The sequence below is a fragment of the Thunnus maccoyii genome, chromosome 9, assembly GCF_910596095.1.
Source record: "Thunnus maccoyii chromosome 9, fThuMac1.1, whole genome shotgun sequence".
Classification (NCBI taxonomy): Eukaryota; Metazoa; Chordata; class Actinopteri; order Scombriformes; family Scombridae; genus Thunnus; species Thunnus maccoyii.
The window spans coordinates 9202234-9229878 of NC_056541.1; the positions used below are offsets into that span (position 1 = coordinate 9202234).

General features: G+C 38.8%; 1 protein-coding gene across 12 annotated transcripts in view; it reads left to right on the forward strand.

Annotated features, from left to right (window-relative positions):
* Positions 1-27645, forward strand: part of kcnt1b (potassium sodium-activated channel subfamily T member 1b) — a 74692-nt gene that overhangs the window by 41858 nt on the left and 5189 nt on the right. For 4 of the 12 annotated variants that reach the window (XM_042420527.1, XM_042420531.1, XM_042420534.1 and 1 more), the window contains 25 exons: positions 4-52; positions 267-326; positions 2023-2097; positions 2354-2437; positions 4905-4999; positions 6506-6686; positions 7163-7327; positions 8517-8653; positions 9740-9803; positions 10095-10203; positions 10342-10450; positions 11703-11852; positions 11964-12199; positions 12506-12526; positions 13166-13379; positions 15139-15244; positions 15424-15596; positions 16807-16878; positions 17974-18108; positions 18436-18583; positions 18849-18950; positions 19665-19748; positions 19848-19976; positions 20862-20882; positions 21136-21433. In XM_042420527.1, the coding sequence (XP_042276461.1) occupies positions 4-52; positions 267-326; positions 2023-2097; positions 2354-2437; positions 4905-4999; positions 6506-6686; positions 7163-7327; positions 8517-8653; positions 9740-9803; positions 10095-10203; positions 10342-10450; positions 11703-11852; positions 11964-12199; positions 12506-12526; positions 13166-13379; positions 15139-15244; positions 15424-15596; positions 16807-16878; positions 17974-18108; positions 18436-18583; positions 18849-18950; positions 19665-19748; positions 19848-19976; positions 20862-20882; positions 21136-21433 (3017 nt within the window). The remainder of the gene's footprint in view (positions 1-3; positions 53-266; positions 327-2022; positions 2098-2353; positions 2438-4904; positions 5000-6505; positions 6687-7162; positions 7328-8516; positions 8654-9739; positions 9804-10094; positions 10204-10341; positions 10451-11702; positions 11853-11963; positions 12200-12505; positions 12527-13165; positions 13380-15138; positions 15245-15423; positions 15597-16806; positions 16879-17973; positions 18109-18435; positions 18584-18848; positions 18951-19664; positions 19749-19847; positions 19977-20861; positions 20883-21135; positions 21434-27645) is intronic. The other 8 variants (XM_042420533.1, XM_042420538.1, XM_042420535.1 and 5 more) reach the window with 6 other exon arrangements.

The following is a 27645-nucleotide window of genomic DNA, read 5'->3' on the forward strand; positions in this document are numbered from 1 at the left end:
CAGGGGGTATATTTTCTGGGTGAACAGACGGGTTCCTGTATGGGCGATACAGGTGAGAATACCAACACTACAAAGAAAGCACTCATAAATCAGATTCCACTGCCTGAACTGAATCTCAATGCAGGATTCAACCCAAAAACACCAGCAGGCATTTATTATATAAAAGCATTGCAGAGCACAGTGGTTCCTCAGTGAAGGTTGAATAGCCAGAAGAGATGAGTTTGCAATTGTTGGGTTCATTTATCTCCTCCTCTGCTTCGTTCCAGGTGACAGTGGCCTTAATCAGTTTCTTGGAGACCATGCTTATCACATATCTCAGCTACAAGGTAAGAAATTGGTCCACAGTCCGCAGTTTCTCTCTGTAATCCATGCTGATGTCTTACAGCTGTCTGATCAAAGACGAGCACTGCCCATTTGTTCTTTCTCGTGGGCTGAAAGCTTTCAGTGTCCAGTCCAACTGCCGATGCCAAGTCAACCCATCAAAGACAGCAGGCCAGGAGTCTTTTGCCACTAATTTTAGAATCAGACCTCACGTACTCTGTCTCAGAAACAGGTTATATAAATGGCCTCAGAGAGCTGGAAGTGCAGTTTAGGATTCATCTAAAGGGTCCTCTAAGGATGCACTTCTGTCCTCAGTTCATACAGATTTAAAGGGACAGTCATGCATAGGTAACATTATTTATTCCATTGAAATAAGTCAAGTTCACACAAATAGCAACAGTCATTCTTTGTATGCAATCCCTTCCCTCCTAATTAGCAGGTATAAGCAGAGCATTATTGTCCCTTCATTACAGTTATATACAGTATGTAAATGAGGTGAACAAAATATTGGAAACTCTTCACAATGTGGTGCAGACCAATACAACACTAAGAAGAAATTTTAGATTTTACACAGGTGCTGTTGAATGTATTAAATTGTTGGGCTCAATTACCTCAGGAATATGAAGAAGGCATTGTCATATTAACACCGCCCATAGCTTTTGAAGATCGAATCTGCATCTTGCCGGCGTCCACGTTCCTCAAAGTACTGCCAGTCTCAAAACAAGCTTGTCATTGCTTAGAAATATTAGCTTTAACTTCGCTGCTCTGAGGCTGGAAGTGACTAAGACATGTTCCCTCGTAGGTTTCAGCTCCTTCTCCTTCGGCGGTCCTCTTAAGTTTGGTCTGGATTTCATTATATACAATCTTTTGTTCATTTTTTTTATGTCTTGCCATGTCTTTTTTTTTCTTCTATGCATTTCTTTTATGAGGAGCAAATGCCGAAATCTCCTTTTCTTCAGTTGGCGAGGAACTGTAGCCTCATGAAACGTGAATCATTTGGTGTCACACGCTTACAAGCCAAAATGATCTACGACTGACTAGCGATTTCTAAACCCTGCTTCACTTGAAAAATCCAGTCAGCATGCAGTCCCACTTGCTGATTGTGTAATTAACTGCACCCATAGATTTTGCTTTATGTATATACAGCACATCTGGTCACTGGCTCTTTTGAAGATCAAGTCTGCATCTTGCCAGAGTCCTCAAAGTACTGCAAGTCTCAAAAGACCCCTATATTTTCTTTGAAATATTGCTTTAAGCTTTGCTTTATCATGGGCCATTTTAAATGCATACTGCAGCACGTAATGATACTGAGAGGATACTAATAAACATAATTCACATAACACAAAGCAAAAGCAGAGTTTACAAAAAGTTTCAGAATCTAGAATAATTTAGTTATGACATAAAAAGATTTAATTGGAAAAAATGTAATTAATTATTGATATATAAACTCTTGTGGGTTACACAGTAGCTGTGCCCCATAAACAAGCATGTGCTTTGAATGCCGTAAGAGCAAAAAAAACAGGTCAATGCGGAGTGCTGTTTCTGAACCTAGGAATAATTACTGCACCACTTCATCCTAACTTTGATCAGTTCAGATAAATACAAGAATTATTATTGTTATTACTGGAATTACACTTTTCTCTCAAACAATCTGCACTTTCATTGGCTCATTGAATTATTTACCGTCAATTTCCTTTCCAGGGCAACATCTGGGAGCAGATTTTCCAGATATCCTTCATATTGGAGATGATCAATACAGTGCCATTTATAATCACGGTGAGTAATTAAATTCATTAATCAATCAATCCATTCCACAGGCACCTTTATTTAGGCTGAAAGTCAATTTGGTTTAAGATTGCTCCAAGCAATCTAATTATGAAATGTCAGTGCCCCACTGCCATCTGTACCTCATCTTATACTAGACAATTTACCTTCCAGATACCCTTCATGAATAATTGTCGATGGCATATTAAATTTCCTTTTCGAGTATGTTAACTGATTAGTATTTATATGTCTCCCTTCCTTCCTTTAGATCTTCTGGCCTCCTTTGAGAAACATATTTGTCCCTGTATTTCTTAACTGCTGGCTTGCCAAAGGTGCCCTGGAGAACATGATCGTAAGTATTTTTCACTAATTTATCTATTGTTCCGTACATACCGTAGCTCTATTGCATAACAGGGTTCACCCAGAAACTGTTTAGGGTTTATGACTCACGGCTTTGAGGTTACATTTTCCATCCTCCAGCAGACATATTGCAGGTCACCAGCCTATGAGTAACACCGGCGTAAGAGGTGATTGTGTGTAGACAGATAAATTGAGCAGCTTAATTTCTTTCTGTCTGGTTAGCTGACACTGTCTTTTGTGCAAACCCATTTGATTAGCACACCAGCCGTTACATATACTTAAGAAGCTAGTGTTATTAGCTACAATAAGTTGTGCAATATTGTTAACATGAACATCGGTTACTTTGATTAATTTGCCTTTTGGCTAATTAGTTGGCTGTCAAAGCTAAAACCAAACATTTGTTCAGGTTAACTGAGTTATTTGGAGTAACTCAGAGATTAGAAGGGGACGTTTGTTTTCACTTTCCTAAAAAATTGAAATTCAGGCTAGTTAGTTTAGGACTGAACAGACCCTTATCCATACTACACCAGTCTTTTTAAGATATGTCTTATATGGCTTGTTACCTAGAGAACTAGCAAATACTTGCACTCATTCAACTCATCTTAATTCTCCCACCAGCTGCATTTGCTGGTGGTTCAATAAAGGTGTTAATAAAAATGATGAATTTAAATTTTTAGGCATTTAATATATAGGATAAAAACTCTTGAAATCTGGTGTTATAATGTCAATATTGTCCAGGATGTACAGTAGGTGCAAAGGTAACCGGTATAAAGGATTCAAAGCAATTAGATGATATCCAACTGGTGTAGTGTGTGCTCTTGCTGTGATTCAGATGAGAGCATGAGAGAGTAAGTGCTTTATGCCAAGGCGGTAGTTGGGCAGATGGTAGAATCTGCGGCCAAGCAAACCAGCACATTGAGAGAGAGAGAGAGAGAGAGAGAGAGAGAGAGAGAGAGAGAGGGAGCAGGGACAGTTTGGAGCGCCGGCGACAGGCAGAACATGCTAACAAGATGTGACTGAAAATGAGTCGTGAGCTCCCACGTTTCAAGATGAGCAGTACACTAATGTAGGAGAGAGAAATATGGATAGAGCACTTAAATGTTCTACTGCAGAGGAGATGACAGTGGAGATGGATGTAGATTGTCTGTAGCAAATATATGGCAGGATAGTGAAAGTAGAAATTTTGTCGCGTTAAGTTGTATTTAGAACATCTTTTCATTTTCTCCGTCAATATACTATGACACCCAGCTGTATTTATCTGTAGCACCTGACAGTAAGGAACGCCCTACATCCTCTGCTAAACTGCATCTCCAGTATTGTGCAGTGGATGAATAGCAACTTTCTCAAATTAAACGAAGACAAAACTGAAGTCCTTATCATCGGCACAGACGCTGAAAGAGATGAAATAATAAATAGACTCGAAAATCTGGCCCTACAGGTAAAACCAAAAAGTGAAAAAGCTGGGTGTCGTTCGTGATCCTGACCACAACTTTGACAATCATATCAACAACGTTACTAAAAAAGTCTTTTATCACTCGAGAAACGTGATGCTAAAAAAACGACTCATGCCTTTGTACTCTCACACTTAGATTATTGCAACGCACTGTATACTGGTTTGCCAAAAAAAACTATCGATTGGCTGCAACTCATCCAAAACTCAGCAGCAAGAATTCTAACAAAAAACAGTAAAAGAGGTCACATTACTCCTGTGTTAGCATCTTTGCACTGGCTCCCAGTAACGTTGAAGATAGATTTTAAAATTCTTTTACCTGTTTTTAAAGCTCTAATTGAGCTAGCACCTTCCTACCTGTCAGATTGCCTGTCGGAGTATGTTCCAAATCGCTCCCTCAGATCACATGTAGCTGGTCTGCTGAAAGTGCCACTGACTAACAGCAAAAGGCATGGCGATGCTGCCTTCAGTTGTTATGCACCAACATGCTCTCTCCTCATATTAGACAAGCAACCTCAGTTGACAGTTTTAAGAAGCAGCTCAAAACCTACTTCTATGACTTTGCCTTTAATTGATTTTATTCCTTCTCCAGGATTTTATTGTCTTTTACTCTTTTACTATGTCCTCATTGATATTTATCTCCTGTTTTGATATGTTTATGTATGTGTATGCAAGTGTTTGTATATTTTATTTTATTTTTTTTATACATATATTTTATATTTCTTTTGTAAAGCACTTTGAGCTGCATTTTATGTCATGAAAGGTCCTTTATAAATAAAGCTTATTATTATTATTATTATTATTATTATTATTATTATTATTAATAAGACAGGGAAGAATCTGTAAAAATTGAGGCAAAGGCAATGAATGTGAAGACAGTAACTGCCTTTTTCAAGCATCATGTCACTAATGTTTTTGATGTAGATTTACACAATACACAATAACAAAAAAACGACAAAAATAGCTCCATCTACCTGCCTATGTAATGTATCTTTCCTCTTCTGTCCAGAATGATTTCCATCGTGCCATCCAGAGGACCCATTCTGCCATGTTCAACCAGGTGTTTATCCTCATCTGCACCTTACTGTGTCTGGTTTTCACTGGGTGAGTGAACATCTACTCTTGTCGTTAGTCACAGAAATGCAGCTCTGACCATTGCAGCTCGCAGCAAAATCTGTTCCCTGAAGATTGTACTACATGACCCAGAAAGTGTTTTGACTAGCGCATTTTAAGTATCGCACATGTCTTGGGAAAAGCACATTATTTGTAAGAGGGTGATGGCGTGTGTTGGAAAGCAGAGATTGAAAATAAGGTTTATTAGAACATCTCCAGAAAGCAAACATGACATTAGAATGAAAGACAAAATGTAAAGAGTAAGAGTTAGCTGATATTATGAAGCCAATGAACTGTTACTCACAAAAGCAAATAGAAAATGTGTCTATACTATATAGTGATGAAATATAGTGATGTACTGTACACCAATGAACGTTTGACTGATTGAATATCAATCCAGCTGCTCAAAAACACAAAGGGGAGAGTAAGTCAGAAAACACAGCAGGAGAAAAAAAAGGATAAATCCAGAAAAAATGTTTTAAATACATGGCTTCATTTCCTATGTCTCATTGATTCCCACAATTCTAAAACCAAATTTTTAAATCAAGGCTGTCACTTGTTCTTATACTCGGCCACCACCCAGCACACCTGCCTCTTCCACTCCACTCTGTCCAGTTAGACAATCTCATTCCCCTCCACCTCAGGCTGTCATTAAATCTCCCAACTTATCAATGAAAAAACACAAATGAATTAACACAAGCGATGAGGTGGAACTGACAGATCAATCAATGGTGTCACTTTAAATGACATACTGAACAGTAGCTTAAGCTGTATTGACTCTTGTGCCCTTTGATCTGGAGCAAATTGGATTTTTGTGTCGAGCCCACCAGGCTAAATCATAAATCTGAAGCAGATTCCATGAACCCTTAAATTGGCAAACATATATATTAATTAGACACATATTATTTCTTATGTATCTGTGCTAAAATAACACATCATGTATTATTTAGACACATACAATACAATATGTAGAGCAAAACCACTAGATCTTTTATACCAAAATTTGCAGTACTCCTCTAATAATTATCCAAACATCTCCCCTCTTTTATTCTGGTTTGCTCGCTCCTCTGCCTCATCACTAGAGCTACCAGTGAAATTGTCACTTGCTGCTGTTGCCATCCTCACACTGGCCCTGTGTATACAGCTAATCTTCCTCCTCTTCCTCACTGGTTCCCTCCTTTGAATCTGATCAGGTGGCAAAACAACAGACTTCACCTCTCTCTTTCTTGCACTGTAGAAACTGTATAGTGTAGAGTATAGATCTCAAAACATAAGTATATCTATGAGTGGTTATCCCTGTTTTATACAGTGTTACTCATGAGATAAAGTGCACCCACTTCATGCCCCTCCCTCCCAACAGCCTGTCCAATGACCCTACACCCCAGGATACAGAAACCCTTCCCTTCACATGTTTTTATTTCAATTATATTTACCCACAGGAGACATGTCTGATGTAATACCATCATGTCACTGTGTTAATCTCTTGGTTTTCTGCAGAGCTTGTGGGATCCAGCACTTAGAGAGAGCCGGGAAGGAACTGTCCTTGTTTGACTCATTCTATTTCTGCATCGTCACCTTCTCCACCGTGGGCTATGGCGATGTCACACCACAGATCTGGCCCTCCCAGCTGCTGGTGGTCATTCTCATCTGTGTTGCCCTTGTGGTGCTCCCACTACAGGTAAAAAGCCGTTTTTTTTCCCCAAAGTGCAGTGAGGGCTTCAAAACTTAGTAAACCTCATTTTGGAGTCCTGTCTTATCATTAGGAATTCTTTGATGTTCGGTGACTAGTGATGACCTTTTTATGGGGTTATCATTAAATATTAAATGACATTTTCTTGTAGCTTTTTCAGGCTGACAGCGAATAAAAATCTAATAAGGTGCATCTCTCTGCAAATCTTTTTTAAAATTCAGATCAAGACATGCTGGCCCAGTGCAATAGAACATGCTGGCTGCATGACAAATCCAACTATTGACTGTATTATTTATTCAAAGAGAAGTAAATATCTTTACTGTCCCCGAAGAGCAAAATTGTTTGAGAAATAGAAAAGACCTCCTGCCACCCATAAACTACTGCATCAGCAGTTTTCACTCTTCCTTCATTATTTAATCCTTGTCGGTTTTGACATCATGTCGATTTTGTTGTCGTTGTGTCAGTTTGAAGAACTAGCGTACCTGTGGATGGAGAGCCAGAAGTTAGGAGGGAACTACAGCCGCCACCGTGCGCAGACAGAGAAGCATGTGGTGTTATGTGTCAGCTCACTGAAGATAGATCTACTGATGGATTTCCTCAACGAGTTCTACGCTCATCCCAGATTACAGGTACAATAGAAAGACAGAAACAAAGGGTTTTGGATGTTGGATTTTCTGTGCTATAAAACTATAGCTGTCTTTAACAACATTGGAGCCATAACTGTAGTGAAGACAACCTACCTTTTATAAAAACTATAGATTTGTGTTTCAGTGAACTAATTTATGTACTAATACAATGAATGAAGTATTTTCTGCATAAGAGATGCATTAAGGGGATTGTCAACTAACATTTCGATGTATTTGTAGCATTCTAGTTTTAAAGTACAATTATTTAGCAAATTATAGACACATCTAAGCATGATGGATCTTAGTTCAGTTCCAAGCGGACAAATCACAGGGCTATGTGAGAATATATATGATTTTAGCATAAATTCAAAAGCTTAGCCACTATAAAATACATCTGCTGATCATGAACTCTTAAGAAACCAATCTGCAGCCCATATTTATGCAAAATCATTTGGTAACCATACATGGTAACTTACAGTATGTATGCAGCATGAGTATGGGGATACATACCGATATATCATAAGGTGAAAAGGATTTAAACTAGAGGTATGGTGAGCTTGTATTTTAGCAGTTCCCCTGTAAAAAAAAATAAGTGAAATGTGGCAACCATACAGCAAATATTCTTGTGTAATCTCCTATAATATTACAGTATAAAATGTTTTTTGGCTCCTTTCTGACCGTACATCACAATTTATAATATGCAAAGTCACAGTCTTGTCTTGACTAATCATGCTCATATTATTTTGTTTGTGAGCTGTTGGCAACACCAGAGAACATAAACATACGAATAAGGTGCAGTGAAGTGCAGCATAATCTGCTGCCAGTTACCAGAATTTAATTACCCCACGTGGGTCCATGTAGGGCTGATGATGCAGGATGACATCACCAACACTAACTGTCCAATCAATGAGTTACCTGTCTGTCAGTTCATATTACTTCATGCTTACAGCTCTTGGTTTGTTGTAAAAAGTCAGCATAAACATGAACTGGACCAGAACTAAAAGGCATCAATGTATTTATTCTTCTTTGGTCTGGAACAAATGAACTAACAGGTGTGAAAGCTCCTTTAAAACACCAGACAAGTAACATGCTTTATCTGCATACATTGTAAGAAACTATGTCCAGTATACTGTATGTGCTAGTAGTTGCTTCATGATTTAAACAAATGCATTCATGTTTCTTTGTCTTGCAGGACTACTATGTGGTGATTCTGTGTCCGACTGAGATAGACATTCAAGTCCGCCGTATCCTCCAGATCCCGCTGTGGTCCCAGAGGGTCATCTACCTTCAAGGATCTGCCCTCAAAGACCAGGACCTGATGAGGGCCAAGTGAGTGGCCCACATGTATACAAATACCTACTGTATACACGTAGTTGTCTCCATGGCAATTATGCAGACGTGGATACAATTTCTGATTGTAAATCCCTCTCTCTAAAAAAAAAAAAAAAAAAAAAGGGCATGCACCAAGAAATGTAGCACATGTTTTTTTTTAAATTAATGAATTAATTATGGGTGAGAATCTCAGTTAAAGGACTTAAAATGTAAATTTAGAAGAATCAGAGTCACAGAGGTGCAGCTGGAGGTTGAGATACTTACAAGTCCACTTGGCTGCCCTCTGCTTGCACATCAGTGTAATTGGATTTCACTCCACATCGGTCATCTGTTCACATCAAAAGGTCACATACCTAGGCAGAAATATAAACTGTGATAGATCACATTGGAATATGTTTGACTTGTCAGTTTTGTCAACGTCCCTACAATATATTGCAGCACTAGCGTGGCGTTCAAGCTTGTACTGTTGCTTCAGGGGATCTTGCTGCTCACTGGCAGATGGTGTTTTGTTGCTTTATATTACTTGTTGTGATGTTATGACATGAAATTCAATGGGGCCTAACTACCACTCAGTAGCACATGGCAGTGTGAAATCACAGTCATAAATTTATCCAGGAGTCCATTCTCTCTTTTTTTTTTTTTTTTTTTACATGCCCCCCCCTCAATGTGCAAAGCTGTGCAGGTGATTAGATGCTGTGGCAATTTCACGCACTGATAACGTAGATAAAATCACTCAGCCAGGTAAATCTTAGAAACATCAGTCTTGCTACGCTGAAAGACTCCCCTATAATCAATTTCATATTGTAGTTCTCTTCAAGTTCACAGAACATGCAAGTTTTTTGTCACAAATGAATGGATGTGCCACTGTGTCACATCCTGCTAGAATGACACTATTAACCTTTTCAGCCATCGTCATGGAACATTAGCACTCATCCCTGCCTAGCTTTTCTTTAAGGCATTGATCTCCTTCAATAATGGATCAAATGTTTGGTTTAATGTTCTCTTCACAGACACTAAACCTCGACACTGCTTGTCCCTGTTCCTTTCTTTTTTTTTATTCCCATCTCTCCGTCAATCCTTCAGAATGGACGACGCCGAGGCCTGCTTCATCCTCAGCAGCAGGAACGAAGTCGACCGAACCGCTGCCGTGAGTCATATCAACAATCATTCATCAAAGTCGTTGTAAACCCTCATTTCCCATTTTTATATTCTCAAGATAATAATTATTTTTGAATTGAGCAATTTTCCTTCACACTGTACTTCCTTTACAAATTAGTCGAGAGCTGGAGATATCCTGACGATGTTGTGATTCAGTTGGAAACGACGATGAGTGCTGAGAGCATATTGAGTCTCTGAGGCCAAATTTATGGTCCATGAAATTCAGATCGCATTGACTTACTGGATGAGTGAAACAGGTGAACTGCTTCCTCTCCCACAGGATCACCAGACTATTTTGAGGGCTTGGGCCGCGAAGGACTTTGCTCCAAACTGCCCTCTCTACGTCCAAATTCTCAAACCAGAAAATAAGTTCCATGTTAAATTTGCTGGTAAGTACTTTGTATTCTCTTTTATGCATCTTACACTTTTCTAAAGAAAAACATACTTTAACTAACACACAACCACTGTTTTTTTTCACACATACACTTCTAGATCTAACATGCTATAACATTATCCGTTTCCATCAGATCATGTTGTATGCGAAGAGGAGTTCAAGTATGCCATGTTGGCGCTGAACTGTGTGTGTCCGGCCACGTCCACTTTAGTCACACTCCTGGTTCACACCTCCAGAGGACAGTGAGTACACATCCATCTTGTACGTTTATTAGAAATAATTCAAAGCAGCGTTTATTTACTCTGGTGTGTAGAGCTGCAACGATAAGTTGATTGATTGATTAGTTGATCGACAGAAAATGAATTGGCAACAAGTTTGCAGCCTCTCAAATGTGATGACTTTAATGTCACATTTTTTCTGAATTCATGACCATGTGGTTCTTTGGTAGACAGATGCAGGGCTACTACAGCTGTTTGAAACGTCAGCTAAGCTACAGAGTGACCCTAGATAACTTAGTTTGGCTTGTTTAAACAGTAGCAGAAGAACTTGTCTTCCTCCCTCTCTCTCACCTTTCACCTTTTTCATTGGGCCTCACATTACCTATCCAAAAGTCAACCAATGAGATTATTTCTGCTTCCAGAGCGACTCAACTTCTAAGAAATGTTTTTATAGTTTATAAGTTAACTTTCAATCTTGCTAATGTTTAATATTCATTTATTTCATTACTCATGAGGACAGATTCAATCCCACTCGATGGTTAATTCTAGAGAAAGATGACTGATACTGATGACTGCAGCACAGCTTTTACAGTCACACAGACCGTATCTGGTTTTTGTCTCTGCAGAGCTGACTACTGTACCGTCAACACTGCAGAAACTTGTCACTGTCAAGTCGGTTAACATTACAGCGTTCCTTGTTTGACTATAAATCTGCCTGTGTTTTTCACCTTCTGCGTACTCCACAGCAGAGACACAGAGCATCCATTTCCACTTCCATTATGCAAACTTCTGCTGGCTTGAGGCTGTGAAGGTGACGGGAATGGGAATAGACTCGTGGCATGTGACAGGTGTTAATTTGAACATCGTCAAATTGATTAAAAGTTGTGAAGCAGATGAACTGCTCAGAAAAAACGACACTGTAGCCTTTCTCTCTCTGTTCCGTCCTATTGTCTTTTTAAGATCGTTACTGTGATTTTAATTTCGGAGGCTGGGGAACTAAAGGTCATGAAAGGCCAGACACATTTATCAGCTCATGGGAAAATTGCAGCTTTTGAGTCGCAAATAAAGTCAGAATTGATTTAAAGGTGATTTCTTTTATGCTTTGAAATTACTTTTGAGCCACAGTTATTGTAAAAACTGAGATGGCGACATCATCTAATTCAAGCAGAAACCTTATTTTTTTACCTTTTATAAGAGGGCTGCTGTTTTTCAATAGTCTATCAGGGTATGGTAAAAGTTGGAAACTTCAGTAGGTATTCTGATAAAACTTTTCCAGGGAAGGACAGTTGTCACCAGAGCAATGGCAGAGGACGTATGGACGCTGCTCTGGAAACGAGGTCTATCACATCCGTTTGTGCGACAGCAAGTTTTTCGGGGAGTATGATGGAAAAAGCTTCACCTACGCCTCCTTCCACGCCCATAAAAAGTTAGTAAAACTTCCACCAGATTAATTTCGGCCACACTGTATTAACATTTTATCTCATTACAGTGTCTAATACATGAAAAAGCATTTTGAACTCCCTCCTTTACCTCACAGGTACGGTGTGTGTCTGATCGGGGTGAAGAGGGAGGACAACAAGAGCATCATGCTGAACCCCGGCCCCCGCCACATCATGGCTGCCACAGACACCTGCTATTACATCAACATCACCAAGGAGGAGAACTCCGCCTTCATCTTCAAACAAGAGGAGAAGCACAACAAGGGCCTGCCCGTCACCGGCCTCTACGACGCCCCCTCCAGACTGCCCGTGCACAGCATCATCGCCAGCATGGGTGAGACTGAGAGAACTGAAGCAGAGAGGGTTTAGAAGTAGGGAAGGTGATGTTTTGTAGTGGCGGTATGAGCAAAGATTCAGGTCGCAGACACCATTTGATTGGTTGAAAGGGTTTCCATGTTGGAAGAGAAAATGGACGCTTTGTTTACTTGCATTAAATCGCACTGAACATTTTGGAACGGTGGCTGCACGGGTGATGCTGTATGCTTTTGTTGACTGTTATGCATGACTGTTTTCTTACTACATGCTTTTTTACTTTCCTGGCTGACGTGATTGTGTTGTGCTTTTTCTTTGACCTGTGAAGTTGATCAGGCTACTTCATATGGTAAGTTTGGGCATGACACACTTTTTTTTTTTTTTTTTGTTACAGCTATTCACTATTTGTGTTGTTTGATGGAGTTTAACATGTCAAACACCATATAAGATATAATGATATTTCACTATTATAAATCTTTTCTTAATTCTTCAGTGATTTTAATTATATTTGTTTAATAGAACCTTCATTTTCACTTTAACAATGATATATGTATTGCACATAAATCATGTATCTGATATACCTGATATATGTATGTGCATTTATCATACATCATATTACAAATAGCTAATACGATGTATGCCAGGAGTATATTTATTGTCACACAATGTCAGTATTGTTTGCTTATTATTTTGCCGTAGCTTTTGAGCAGTACATTTTCTCCTCAAGGTCAAATAGCTGAGCTAAAGAATGGGCTATAATGGAGGGAGGCTAAGATGCTGAATAAGCTAAACATGGACTGTATTATATTGAATATGAAAACCTGTTTTCCAGCACCAGAATGTTTTCTGAGATAAAATGGTCACGGGTCCGTCATTCGCTCTTGACTTCAGAGCACATTAGAGTAAATGTGCTGCGCTTGCTATTTCTTAATAGCCTTACAGCGTGCATCTCAGTGGAATACATACAATAAGCCCTTGTTATTTTCAGGTACTGTAGCCATAGATCTCCAGAACCCTGACCCCCCCGAGGAAAGCAGCAAGCTGACCTTGCCGACGGAGAACGGTGCCGGAAGCCGCAGACCGAGCATTGCACCCGTCCTAGAGATCGCTGACTCCTCTGCCATATTGCCCTGTGACCTCCTCAGCGACCAATCAGAGGATGAGACCAACCAATCAGACGAGGAGGGCTCTGTAGGGTCAGAGTAAGTGACATGGCTGTGGTTGAAATGTAAAAAAAACAAAAAACGTTAGAGACAGAATGTCGGTGGCCTTGAAGTTTAAAGTATGTCTGGTCTTTCAGTCAGAACATGTAAGAGGTTGCCGTGGTAGTAAAAATTGAAACGTCCTTATAGTGAAAGCATACTGTACTCTATACTTGATTGATGTCACCTATTCTCCTCCTCGTCATGTCTCGGTGGTTGTAAGAGGAGAGATTGATGAGGTTGAAATAGGCGTGTAATCTGTGTATCATGATCCTACAAGGTGCCGACGTGGCAGTGATGAATGTGTCTGACAACACAAGGGAGGTCAGCACTTTTCGTCTTGAATGGAGCTCATGTACGGCGTCCTTACATAGATCCTCACCCCCTCAACACTCATTTATCAGCAGGTCAGACAGATAGTCACCATTATAGTTCAGCAGGTCAGAGGAAATCATTTATCTCTTTGATCCTCTCTTTTCTCTCTGTATGTAGTTTCATTAGACTGAGATAAGTTTAGGATGGATTTTTGTTTGTGCCTCTGTGAATAACACAGTCTGTACTTCAGCACATACAAGACCATCTAAACAGCAACTGGTTAGACTTTGACATCATTGGCTCTCATTAAGTTGGACATAGCATATCCCTCTTAACCCCTGAACCTCTATTACTGTGCCACATGCTTGCTTTAGTAGTTTTTCTTCTTTTAAAGGACCAGTGTGCAGGATTTAGTGGCATCTAGCAGTGAAGTTGCAAATTGCAACACCCCTCCCCTCCCCCTTCCCTAGGAAATTATGGAGGCCACGAAACTCGCAAAAAAACATGAATGGCCCTCTCTAGAGTCAGTGTTTGGTTTATCCACTCTGGGCTACTGTAGAAACATGGCGGTGCAACATGGCAGGCTCCGTGGAAGAGGACCAGCTCCCTATGTAGATATAAAGGGCTCATTGTAAGGTAACAAAAACACAACAATTCTTATTTTCAGGTGATTATACACTAATTAAAACATACTTATGAATATTATATTCCATTTCTGTCAAGTCTGTTCTGCTAGATGCCTCTAAATCTTACACACTGCACCTTTAAGAGTTGTTAGGAGCAGCCATTGAGGAGGTAGACACAACTGCAATGTGTGCAGAGGACACATTGAGTAAATCTCAAGGTCCCACAGTGCCATCATGTGGTGATATAGTTGTAATGCATCTATAAACAAAGTCAGAATCTGTTTTATTGGCAAACTAGAGGGCACTGAACTGATTAGGGTAATTGTTGCTCACACATTACAAATCAGGGGACACAAAACCAAATTGACTAAATGAGACAACTAAATCTAAACATGCTGCAAAACATTGTACAGTAATTGTTTGTGTCGTTTTGTAGGTATTGAGCAGAAATTAGTCCTTCAGGCTTAAAAACATCACTGACTGAACGACTGAAGAATGTCACAATGAACTGCAAAGCTTTTTACAGTAATTCATGGTGATATTCAGTGTAATAGAATAATATTAGTGGGTGTAGGTGTAGTTAGTAGTTCCTTCATAGAACATATAGAAAAAACAGGTGTTTGCAGACAGTTTTAATGAAGCTGTGGACAGGTAGGTATCTCTATCAGAGTAGATGTCGACAGCATTTTTGGAAGATATCTGTGGGAAATAGTGGTTGAGTCTTTGACACTACTAAATTATTTACTTTGTACTCTATTTTACAGTAAGTTCTTAAAGTTTGCTGTGACTCAGAGGTTACTTTTTTGCTTCTCTCTCAGTTTTGTGAAGGGCTACCCGCCCAACTCACCCTACATCGGCAGCTCTCCAACTCTGTGCCACCTCCTACCACAGAAAGCTCCGTTCTGCTGCCTTCGTCTTGACAAGGTGAATTCACACACAGGAAAAGAAACGGCTCAGAACTCAACCACAAGAAACCACTGTAAAATTTCAACATGCAATAACCTTCTTCTAATCAACAAGAAACTATTATGTGTCTCCATCAAGCTCAGTAAAACTAAAACCTGGTTGACTTTCTCTTGTCTGAATGATATGTCTCTGTGCAGGGCTGTACACATAACAGCTTTGAAGATGCCAAGGCGTACGGCTTCAAGAATAAGCTGATTATAGTGTCTGCAGAGATGGCAGGGAACGGTCTCTACAACTTCATTGTCCCTCTGCGAGCCTACTATCGACCCAGGAAGGAGCTCAACCCCATAGTGCTGCTACTGGACTACCCGTAAGATTACTCGACCGTCCCTCCAACCTGATGTTTGTTTGTTTGTTTGTTTGTTTGCTTTCTCCTACAGTGAAATAACACAACACAGACTGTGCTCAAGAGACATTTTGTAGACCAAACAATTAATTGATGAATTGAGAAAATAATCAACAGATTAATTGATAATGAAAACAACCGCTAGTTGTAGCCCTCTATCAGACAGTATGCTAATATGTTACCCGGTTACCAACTAGTAAAGCAGGCTTTTATCTGTCCCTCCTTTTGTCACATGGATGTTGATTAAAGGTTTCTTAGTAGTGGAAAAACTGTTTTTGCAGTATATTTGTGTATTAGTTCATTATTTCAACCGTTTCAGAGTTTGACATAGATGAAAATCATTTGGTACTTAAATACAAGCACATTTTCAGAGTGCTAGAATTCCCTGCAGTAGAGTACAGCTTGAAGAGCATGTGTTAACTATTAATCTTGCCTCAAGATATAGAAAAAATAGTTTTACATTATTAATAAAAAGTAGTACTTTATACAGAAAAAAATGACTGAAGTTCAATAGATGTAAAGAATTGGATGGGGAATGTATCTTTATATGCCTGTTAGTGTATATTTGTACAGTAATCATGTTCTACAGAAGCATGTGGGCTTGAAATGGATAATATTTGCAATACATTTTCATATATTTGCAATTTAAAACAAATTGGTTTCAGTAGAGAATTGATAATCACAGCTGGAACGTCAGGATAGCTTTGCTTCAAGATAAAGGAAAAATACTTTTGCATTATTCATAAACAATAGATCTTTCTGCATAAGGAAGCCTTTGTTTTTCAGGATATGTATACGTGTGTGTGCATGTGTTGCAGTTGTCTACACCTTTTTCGCTGCCGTAACTCATTGTGGGTTTCATTAACGTTGGCCAAATCAGCAGATGAAACTGATAAGCCACACAGACAGAGAGCCAAGAAAGCTCTGGCTAAGTGACACTCTCAGGAGTTTCCATGGCGACCACTTAAATCTTCCCATTGCATGAGTAATTAAACACATATTTTTCCTGTTGTTACCTAATAAACCATCATTAAATACAGTGCAAACGGATCAACCCCTTTTTTAAATCAACAAGCACAGGAAACTTCTTCAACAATGTCATAATCCATCACTGTGGTTTCACAAAGACGATTAGCGTTAGATGCTAATTCATGATGTTTCCTGTTTCCGGCAGGCCAGACAACCACTTCTTAGAGGCCATTTGCTGCTTCCCAATGGTTTACTTCATGGCTGGCACTATTGATAAGTATGTCTTTGGATTATATAAACCTGCTCAACTAATTTAATGATTGTGTTCATGTCAGTGGTTGTTTCTTTTTCCATCTTTAATGCAGCTACCAGCAATACGGCTTTAATACAATATATCATGAATAATATGCCATATAACCCTTAATGGATGTTAGCAAACAAAACAGAATGTTTTATGGCCCAATTAAAGAAAACTGTCACCCTAAAACACTAATAAAATAGTAAAAACAATTGTGACATTCAATTGTAGACAATGTCATGTCAAGCTAAGATGTTTCCAGCATAACTACTCACAGAGGATTTCCCATTAACATCAACAGTAGTGTTTGTTTCTGAGGATCAAAAAGAAAGGGCTGCTTTTGAAACTCAGTTTTGCAGTGATGTTCAAAAATCATGACAGCATGAAAGCAAATTTAAAAAGATATAGACACTGATTTCAGCAAAATGCACAGTGCAAATGAAAGAAAGAAATGTGAAAGTAATGTGTAAATCAGTTGCTGGGAAATATCGGTTGTGCGGTCCAATCGAAAGCAATCAATTATGTAAACAGGAAGTCACTGTAGCATCACAAAGTTGTAACTCAACTGTCAAAAACAGCATACCACCATATATTAAACTCGACTATCTTTTGTAAATGTAGGTATGACTTTGTTTTATTTCTGTTTGCAAAAAAATAAAAAATATGTGTATAGTATAGTATATATATATGACTAAATATAATATACTAAATAATGTATATAACAAAACCAATGTTATTTGGTAATTTTATATATTGTTATGGGCATAGCACTTGATAATTTGAGGTCTATTTGTGTTATCTTTGTGAAATTTCACTTAAAATCTTCAGATATGATGACCATATTCCATATTATCTATTTTACTTTTCAGTCTGAGTAGGTCGTTTATTAGCGAGCTAATGTTAGTTTTAACAGTTAAGTCTGTTAGCTACACAACAGTAGGTGTAATATTTAGTAACAACTAATATCTGTGTGAATATATTAAGTCATACAAATTTCCACTTTGCCTAGTTGTAATAGAAATGTATAGTCCATGAAGTAAAAAACACTGCTGTGTTATTTTTTGAACGGACCAGCTTGGACAACCTGCTGCAGTGTGGTATAATCTATGCCGACAACTTGGTGGTTGTGGACAAGGAGAGCACCATGAGCGCCGAGGAGGACTACATGGCAGACGCCAAGACCATCGTCAACGTCCAGACTATGTTCAGGTAACACAGAGAAACATACAATAAATGGTTATTACAACCAGTGACCGAAGGAGAATCAAATGAGCACCAGACTCCACTTAATTAATTTCTTCATCTGTTCTCAGTAGGACTCTGGAGAGTAAATGCTTGTTTTTTTTTTGGAGTTTGCCAGAATGGAGAATGAGTTAATCTCAAAGTGTTTTCAAAGACAAACTACAGTTGCCAAAGCTCTGAAACTACTCTTTTATTCAACAACCAATATTAAAGGCATTTATCACTGCCACAGCACGCAGCATTTAATCTCTCCACTGTCATCCCACTCTCTCTTTTTCTCCCTGTCTCTCTCAGGCTGTTCCCGAGTCTCAGCATTATCACTGAGCTCACACACCCTTCCAACATGAGGTTTATGCAGTTCAGAGCCAAGGACTGCTACTCACTCGCTCTCTCCAAACTGGAGAAGGTGAGCTGTTCAGGACCGGGGACCCAGACAGTTACAGTAAACAAACCAACATTTTACCATGAATTCACATTGTATCTCAATTCTTGATCATAGTTGTTTCTCCTTTCTGAATCTTTCATGTCTTTTTCAACTTGTAGGTTTTCAAGTGTTAAATTACCTTCTGTTTTATTTTCAAATGCTTCTTCTTGGAGATAAAGAAAAAGAGCAGTAAATCGGCAAACGTACAAGAATAAAGGTGAGATCTTATCGTCTTGTCACTCTGTTTCTCAAATCTTTTATCTTTTGTTGTTCCTCTCTTCAGATAGAGCGTGATAAGGGCTCCAATCTGGCTTTCATGTTCCGGCTGCCGTTTGCTGCAGGCAGGGTGTTCAGTATCAGCATGCTGGATACACTGCTGTACCAGGTGGGAAAACAAACACTGGCTTTTCAGGGTTGAACTTGTCAACTGATAATTTCATCTATCTTATTATTTTGAGCTGCTACAGCCAAGTTAAGCTAAGATACAGCTAAGTCAATGTTTTCTAGTGATATTCAATGTCTTCATCAAGTTTCATGTCATAATTACAGGTATTTAGTGTTTTACCTAGATGTGGATCCTAGATTAAAAACATCTGAACATGCATTTGCACTTAATTCTGTCAAAAGTTAGTGGAAACTTTTGATTCAGGAAAGTGTTTTTGGCTTATCAGCTCTTAATGCTAGATGAGTCAGTGCACCTGTTTAAAGCCTTCCAATCGAAATGTTACTTCCAAAAAGCATCATTGAAATTAATTAATAAAATGTTGCAAAGACATAAAAATATACTGCAGGTGCAATGGGCATTTATTAGCCAAATCTGATATTGAAAGGAAAAATCACTCCTAAAAACACTGTATTAGGCACACAAAAAAGGATAATTAGGACCGTTTGTCACAAAATAAGTCCTGAGGTGCAACAAATAAAACAAACACGTCTTACCAAACACTGTTGGAGCATCTGATGGTGTTTTTAATAATTAAAAAGACTTGATGATCACTATGTTGAGGAGGATATACATGCAGAGCAAGTTGTTTTCCAGCTGGACTTCAGTTGAGTTGAAAATCTTTTCACCGCAGTCTTTCTCTTTGTTTTTTGACAGTCGTTTGTTAAGGACTACATGATCGCAATTGCAAGGCTTCTTCTGGGTCTGGACACCACGCCCGGCTCTGGGTATCTGTGTGCTGTAAGTCGTGATGCTCCCTCCTCTAAGCAAGGGGATTTGTAAGTCTGAGAAAATGACTGTGAGGTGTGAATCGCCTTGATCCTTGTTCTCCTTCCTCAGATGAAGATCACAGAGGAAGACCTGTGGATCAGGACTTACGGCAGACTCTTCCAGAAACTTTGTTCCTCCAGTGCTGAGATCCCCATTGGGATCTACCGCACCGAGTCACACATGTTCTCAACTTCAGAGGCAAGTTCAGTCTGATCAGATACTTAATATCTGATACCAGGCTTCTGGTTTGGCTTCAGCTTAGGAACTGCTGTGGCTTTGGCTTACATCCTCACATTCTCCCTTCCATCTTTTTCTTCATTATTTCTACTTTCTCATCTGCGTTCTTGGTCAAATTCTCATGATGTAATTTCTTACTTTGCATTCTTTCTGTTTTCATTTCTCACTTTGTAAAATGTCTTTTCTTTGTCCACATCTACCTTTTATTCTGCTTTCTTGTATAAAGTCAAGATTTTTCTCTCTTCTCTCCTCCTGTCTTTATTCTTTCTAATTATTTGCTTTTATTGCTCAAAGACTTATTTTTCTTTTCCCTTCCCACCTGTCATTGCTCGCTCCTTTATGCATCTCGCTTTTCTATTTTCTCCTGTTTTCTTTCTCCTTTGTTAATTTCAATTTCACCTCAGTTGCATCATTGCCTGCCACTGCTGTGTTGCAATTATTTATAACAGGGATTAATGCCAAGCAGGTAAGGGAAATTAACATTTTTGGCCGGATACCACAGCTTTTAATACATTCTCATCAAAAAGTCCCCAATCACATTGACTATTATACTAGCCAGTGTGATTATTAACCAAGGAATCAACCTCTAAATCGCTATTTGGCAGACTGCGTAAGTGGCTGGTATGAAAAACAAACTCACCAGCCATCAACCACAAGAGTACCAAAGCTGGCAAGTGTTAATTTCCCACTGTTCAATAGTGAATGATGAAATAGTAAATACAGCCCATTTACTATTCTAAGTGCTGATTTAGAGGCTTTTAACAATTTTGTTTGCTTTGGTTGCCCCCATCTTTCATTTCATTTGTCTTTTTGTTTGAATGTCTGTTTGTCCTCGTCTTGTTCCAGTGCAAGGACAGTTACTTACAGGTAAGATCCAAATGTGTTTTTATTTGCCGTCACTCCATGCTGAAGCGTACAATGATGAAAAATACCTTACTGGTATTTTTCTGGCATGAATATACAAAGTTCATAACCATCACATCATGATGGTCACTGAAAACAGCGCTTATAAAAGCATAAAAGACAGAAAAAAGTGGCTTTTATTGTCATACAAACAAGTATTTCCTGAAGCGTAAAACCAAAATAATAAAACACAGTCCAACGCACCTTCCTCTCCCAGTCTCAGGTGTCCATCAACGTGGAGCAGGGTGAGGAGCAGCGTGACCGTAGAGAGTCCTGGAAGGAAAAGACAGCCCACAGAAACTCCACCACGAGCGACCAATCAGAGCACCCGCTGCTGAGGAAGAAGAGCTTGCAGTGGGCACGGCGTCTGAGCAGGAAGAGCGCCAAGCCGTCTAGCCGAGCGGAGCGCATCTCGCAGCAGAGACTCAACCTGTACCGGCGCTCTGAGCGACAGGAGCTGTCCGAGCTGGTCAAGAATCGCATGAAGCACCTGGGCCTGCCCACCGTGGGATACGGTGAGTTGAACGACTGATCGCACGATGGTCACATGATAGGAAGTCTATTTGCTTTCTTACTGTATGTAGAAGTTGATTTATTAAAGTTAAATGTGTAATTCAGTGCAGTAGCTTACAATATATTATTTATTATATGCCAAACATGTATATAGTGCAGCTGGTTTGAACAGATAAATGTATGGTTTTTATTTGATTTTGTTCCATTTATAATTATTAAATCATAATTAGTCATAATGTATTTGATAATTAATAATAATGTGAATTATTTGTTGCAGATTGGAGTCTCAGTTCTGTAAACATTTCTTTTAGGTCATAGCGCCTCTGGATGTAGAAATAATGTCATTGATTGATTTAAACCTCACAGGATGGAGCCTACAGTAAGAATCTCAGATTTAAGGGGAGCAAACATTAAAAAGACTGAAATACAAATGGCAGTGACACTTTTTATATTCGTGATCATGGTCTTCATAGGTCAGCAGACCAGCTAAAAACATTACTTGTGTAACTGTGGGCCTGTACGGCTGGTTTGAACGTTGATCTAAGTCAATTAGCTAAAACCGTCATAGCAGCACATTCTTCATATTATAAGACCAACAGTAAAAGCAGAATGAAACCGCGTATGTAGAGCTGAACTAATAGTTTGGTCAACAGAACATTAACTTGGCAATGATTTGGATAATCAGTCATTTCAGTCATTTTTAACTGATTACAGCTTCTCAAATGTGAATATTTGCTGGTTTCATTTGTTTTTTTTATGATTGCAAATTGAATCTCTTTGGTTTCTGGACTGTTGGTCAAACAAAACAAGACTAAATTAAATATGTCAGCTTGGGCTCTAGGAAACTTTAAGGGCTGATTTTCTTCCGTTTTATAGAAGAAAAAAGATTCATCAAGACAATAATTGGCAAATTAATGAATATAATGCAGCCATGATGCAATGTTCTCGCTTGATAATGGTGGGTTTATGACCATAAATTAGCCAGTGGAACATTTGCAATCTGTAAAGACATGGAGACGCTCACTTTTTTTTAAAGTAATTTGATAGTTACTGTAGCTGCTGTTACCACTTGTCCTCTTCACTTAGCTTCAGTCTGAAATAACAAACCACACATAATGAATCTCTTTACCTTCTGCCGCTACAAACCTTTAAAAAGGAAAGTAATATAGTTTTGTATTGACCTTCGTCATGTTGAGACGATCTTTAATTAGGTTGTATTCATTGTCAAGTAAAAAAGAGCCAAAACCACTCTTAGCTTAGCCTGACGGTAGCTGTCCGTTCAACACTAAACTCTGTCTGCTTCCAGCTGGACAGAAAAGAAGTTCAGGTGATGCTTTTGCTCCTCCCAATGAGGCTTTTCTCAACCAATGAAATTATTTCAGCTTTGAGAAACTTATTTAAAACTTTTTAGTGCGTGTTCCAGTCATTAAATCTCATCTCATTGTCTATTAAGACGTGGTGCTGCGGGTCTTGATAGTTCAGATCATTAACGACATCATACTACATCATACCATTAACTTCAGAAAACTTCATTTTCTCACATGCATCTCACATTCATCAAACTCTTTCTCCATGTGCCATAACACACACACACCGTTTCATAGTCATGATCATACCAATATGTGGATGTGAAGACGTCATGCATGAAGATGAAGGAGCACTGAACTTCATCTCAATTGCATTTGATCACAGACTGCAATTGCCTGCATTCTTATCTGCTCACTTCTGTATTTTTTTTTTTTTTTTTTTCAATTCTTCTCTCCTCCCAGCTTCATGCTTATAATAAAAAAAGCAGAATCATGCTCCAGATGTGTTGCACTTGTTAAATATTGTGTAACATGTCACTTAAATACCTTTCAGGAAGAACCCGAAAAGGTCGAGATCTTCTTAACCATGAATGTCAGTGAGGATTACTGCGTCAGCATCTTAACATGTGACAGATGAATAATTTGGAATTGATTCTGTGCACACACTAATGCATGGCTTTTTTTTGCATCGCTCTCACCTTTCTAAGAGTTCTTTTTGAAACTGCAAATGCATTCGCTGTCTGCCTGATTTTCTTTCTTTTTCCCCCCTTCTTCCTCTGTTCTTTTTCCTCCTTTCTTTCTCTGTCTTTTCTACCTTCCCCTCTTTTGGCTTGTAGAGGATGTTTCTAATCTCACTGCGAGCGATGTCATGAATCGAGTAAATCTAGGATATTTGCAAGGTAAATCGTGTGTTGTTTATAACTCATTTACAACATCTGAGTGGTTACCTACCATCTTGTGGAGAAAGGAGTTTGTCCTTTCACCAGCATCCATTGAAGAATAGTGCACTGAATTTATCCACAGAAATAGAAATACTCATTTGTAGATGTTTTGTTTTTTTGTTTTTTTCACTCTTTGCTTTACCTGTTTTGGTTAAAGGATAAGGCTGGCGATTTTCTACATTTTTCGTAGTCTCAACAATTCTTATGTGCAGAGTGAAAACGACAACAAACTCATTGTAGTTACAAGTACTGTGCATTTGTCCAAAGCCTGATATATCTTATTCCTCTGTGCTGTAGCCATCGTTGTCTAAAAACTATTAAAAACAGGTCAGTTAGCCACATAGTTGCACCAGGTGACATGTTCCTTTATCCCGAAGACGATGCGCAGTGGTGTCTTCTGTACAAGGAACTACTCTCCTGAGACTGAAAACGTGATCACTGTTATTAGTCTTTGGAATCGTTTCTAAACAAACTACCGTAATCACACTCTTGATGAAGGAACATGTCATTGATTGCAGCGGTGTGGCTCACTGATGTGTTGTCAGTAGTTTTTGGACAACAATGGAGGTTTACGGTACAGAGAAATATGATTTATCAGACTTTGGATACACGCATGATACTTGTAAGTAGATCAATTCATTGTTGGTTTGGCTCTGCACAATAAAATGTAGAAAAAATATATATAGAAAATCACCAGCCTCATCCTGCAATATTTAATTTCTAGTTAATTATAAATGAATAAATTAGGCCCTTGAAGTTAACAGTGAATACTGTTGCTTAGAGTTGCAGGACATTTCAGAGCACCCGTATACAGAGGGGACCAGGCCGTCAGGTTAGCTGGTTGATCACAGTACTGCAACTATACTGCATGAATGTGTGCGTGTATGTGTGTATGTGTGTGTGTGTGTGTGTCCTGCCAGTATGAGTGGTAGATCAACAGCCAATCCTCTCACTATCTCACTCTACTATCTCTGCCTCTATCTGGTCTTTTCTGCATTGTGTTTACGTGAGGTGACGTCCCAAACGGCTAGAGTACTGCAGGGCATCAGAGTATGGCTTTAAGAGTGGAGCGGAACGCATTATGTCTGTGGATGGAAGGTTAGATAGTAGAAAATAGATGTAGTATATACCTCACACACCCCGGATATATAAAGATTATATTAGAGGTGTCCTGATGTAAAAAAAAAATAATTGTTTTCTCTGTTATTCTTATTTATCAGGACACATCAGAGTGTATTATCGTACTTATAACATGGCCACTTATCAATTCATAAAGTTTGGTTGTAGTCAGTTTAACCCATGGTTTGGTGTGTTTCACCCGGGAGTCGACTGGTAATGTAGCACAAAGCAGAAGTACTGTTGCTATGGTTACTTGGACTTCAATATTGCTTGCACAGTAATTTAGGACAGCAGTTAAACTGTTACAGTACAGTCAACAAACATAAGGACAGTGAAACATTTTCCATTGTGTTTGCTCTGTATTAGATCCTAAACTAATGAGCTGATATTATTTTTATAATCTGTATTGACACAAATGTGTGTACAAAACATATTAGTTGTATATTTTATTAATCATATACATTAATAATTAGTAATTTAGAAATGGTGTTGCCATTATATAGTTTGTTCACCAGAGAGCACTGACCAGTCTATTTTTCAACAGTAAAATGTCCTGCTCAGCACATTTCTTGGTCACAATTCTTAAAGGAGCAGTGTGTAGATTTAGTGGCATCTAGTGGTGAGGTTGCAGATTGCAACCAACTGAAAACACCTCCTATCCCCTTCCAACCATGTAGGAGAACCTACGGTGGCCACAAAACATGTGAAAAACTCAAAAGGTCCTCTCTAGAGCCAGTGTTTAGTTTGTCCATTCTGGGCTACTGTAGAAACATGGCGGTGCAACATGGTGGGCTCTGTGGAAGAGGACCTGCTCCCTATGTAGATATAAAGGGCTCATTGTAAGGTAACAAAACACAACTACTCATATTTTAGGTGAATATACACTAGTTAAAACATACTTATGAATATTATATTCCGTTTCTGCCAAGTCCGTTCCACTAGATGCCTCTAAATTCTACACAGTGCACCTTTAAATAACCAAATTTAAGGGATCCTTAACAAAAAATTAATTAATTAATGTGAATAAAACAAACATTAGTGGACATATTATTGGATTTTTTAACTCTAAATATCAGTATTGGCCTCTTAAATCCTGTTTTGGTCAGTACACACAGGAATACAATTAATGAAAACAATGACTATAAGGTTCTTCCTGTTAATTTGAGGATGTGTTCATCCATATTAGATGACAAGCGTAGAAGTTGCAACAATTTTAGGGGACCAAGTGTAATGTAAGAACAAAGTAAATAAAGTTACGTTTGAGTCATTTGACTGCAAAGGATTTGCAACCAAATATTAATGTCTAAAGACAACGACCCCCAAACATCAGCAGATATTTGGTATCTTCCTGGTGATGCTCTGTCAGGTCTGTACTGCTTGTTTCAGTTGGATTGAAATGAGGTAAATGACTTTTATTTCACTGATTAACCCCTAATAACTGCTTGGTCACTGCACTGTTCTGATATTGGAAGACTACGTATTCATATTCCTACACTGCTCATCCAGTACAGACCTGACCACCCTCAAATACCCTCAAAATTAAAATTCAGACCTTAAATCTCTGTAATTGTTTGATTTCTAAATCTAATGTCCTAGAATACAGAGCCAAAACAATGAAAAACATCACTGACCTGATACTTTGTGACTGCATTGCATATTTACTGTAGCACCATAGGTTTCAACAACTCTCACCCAATCAAAGAGTATTCTCTGTGGCCATGGTATAATCCATATTTAATGCACTGGGACGTCCACAATGTCTGTTTAGAGGAGAAACAAATTGGAGAACATAACAGACCTTAACATCACTTACATAAATCCTGTGAGCATTTGCCTCCACACTTACAGAGTTCTTGATCATCTTCAGTATTATTAAACACTGTAGATTTAACTTCCAGGGGACGATCCAGCAGCAGGTCGACTTCTTCCAGTCTCACACTCCCAGTGTGTTCTGCTTCACTCTGTTTGGTTTGAGTCGCTCTGCATTTGGTCCAGTCTGACGGATGCTGGAGCATGTCCTCTGTGTCTGTGGGTGTGTCACATGTCCCTCTGGGTGGGTTGTGGGGGCTGAGTGTCGTCCGTTGGCATGGCAACCTGCCGCCTTTCCCGGCCTGTCGGTCCAGTGTGGAATGCGCAGGACAATAAAGGAATGCGATGGGGATCAATATGTTGCGTAGCAACGGATGCTGTCTGCATGTCGGCTTCGTTCTGAAGCTGCGCATGAGGTGCTGTTACAGTCAGCAGGCAGCATGGGCCTCCCCTTGTTCCACAAAGTGCCCTGTCAGTAACGGTTAGCCCTTCTTTCTCTTCCACCCCGCCTGGCTTTATAAAGGGCCACAAGCAGGTGGGTTGTCATGGAGACACACATGCCCTCCTTTCCCTCCCTCCGTCCATCACATAACGCAAGTAGGAGCCGCCGGCAGACAGCACATCACGCACATATATAACAAACATAAATAAAACACACTCAACACATTCATACAGTAATATGAGTCATCTAGGAAATTAATGTGAAAAGTCAGTGAGCTCTTACTGATTGAGACCCTCATAGCACAAAACAATTTCCACAGTTTGCTTAATTAGATTGTGGAAGCAATAAAAAAACTAACAGAAGAACATTGTTACAACTGTTAATATTATTTACCATTTTGTATAATAAATCTTTCCAACTAACTGTAAGATACTAATTAAAGATTTTACAAATGAATAAATCAAACTGTCAGATCACAGATGTATTCATTTTTTGGTATTTAAAGAAAAATATTAAGATAAAAATGTAAATATGTAGAGAAATAACTCAAATTCAAATAGTTATTTAATAATTTAATACAACAGCTACAAATATAT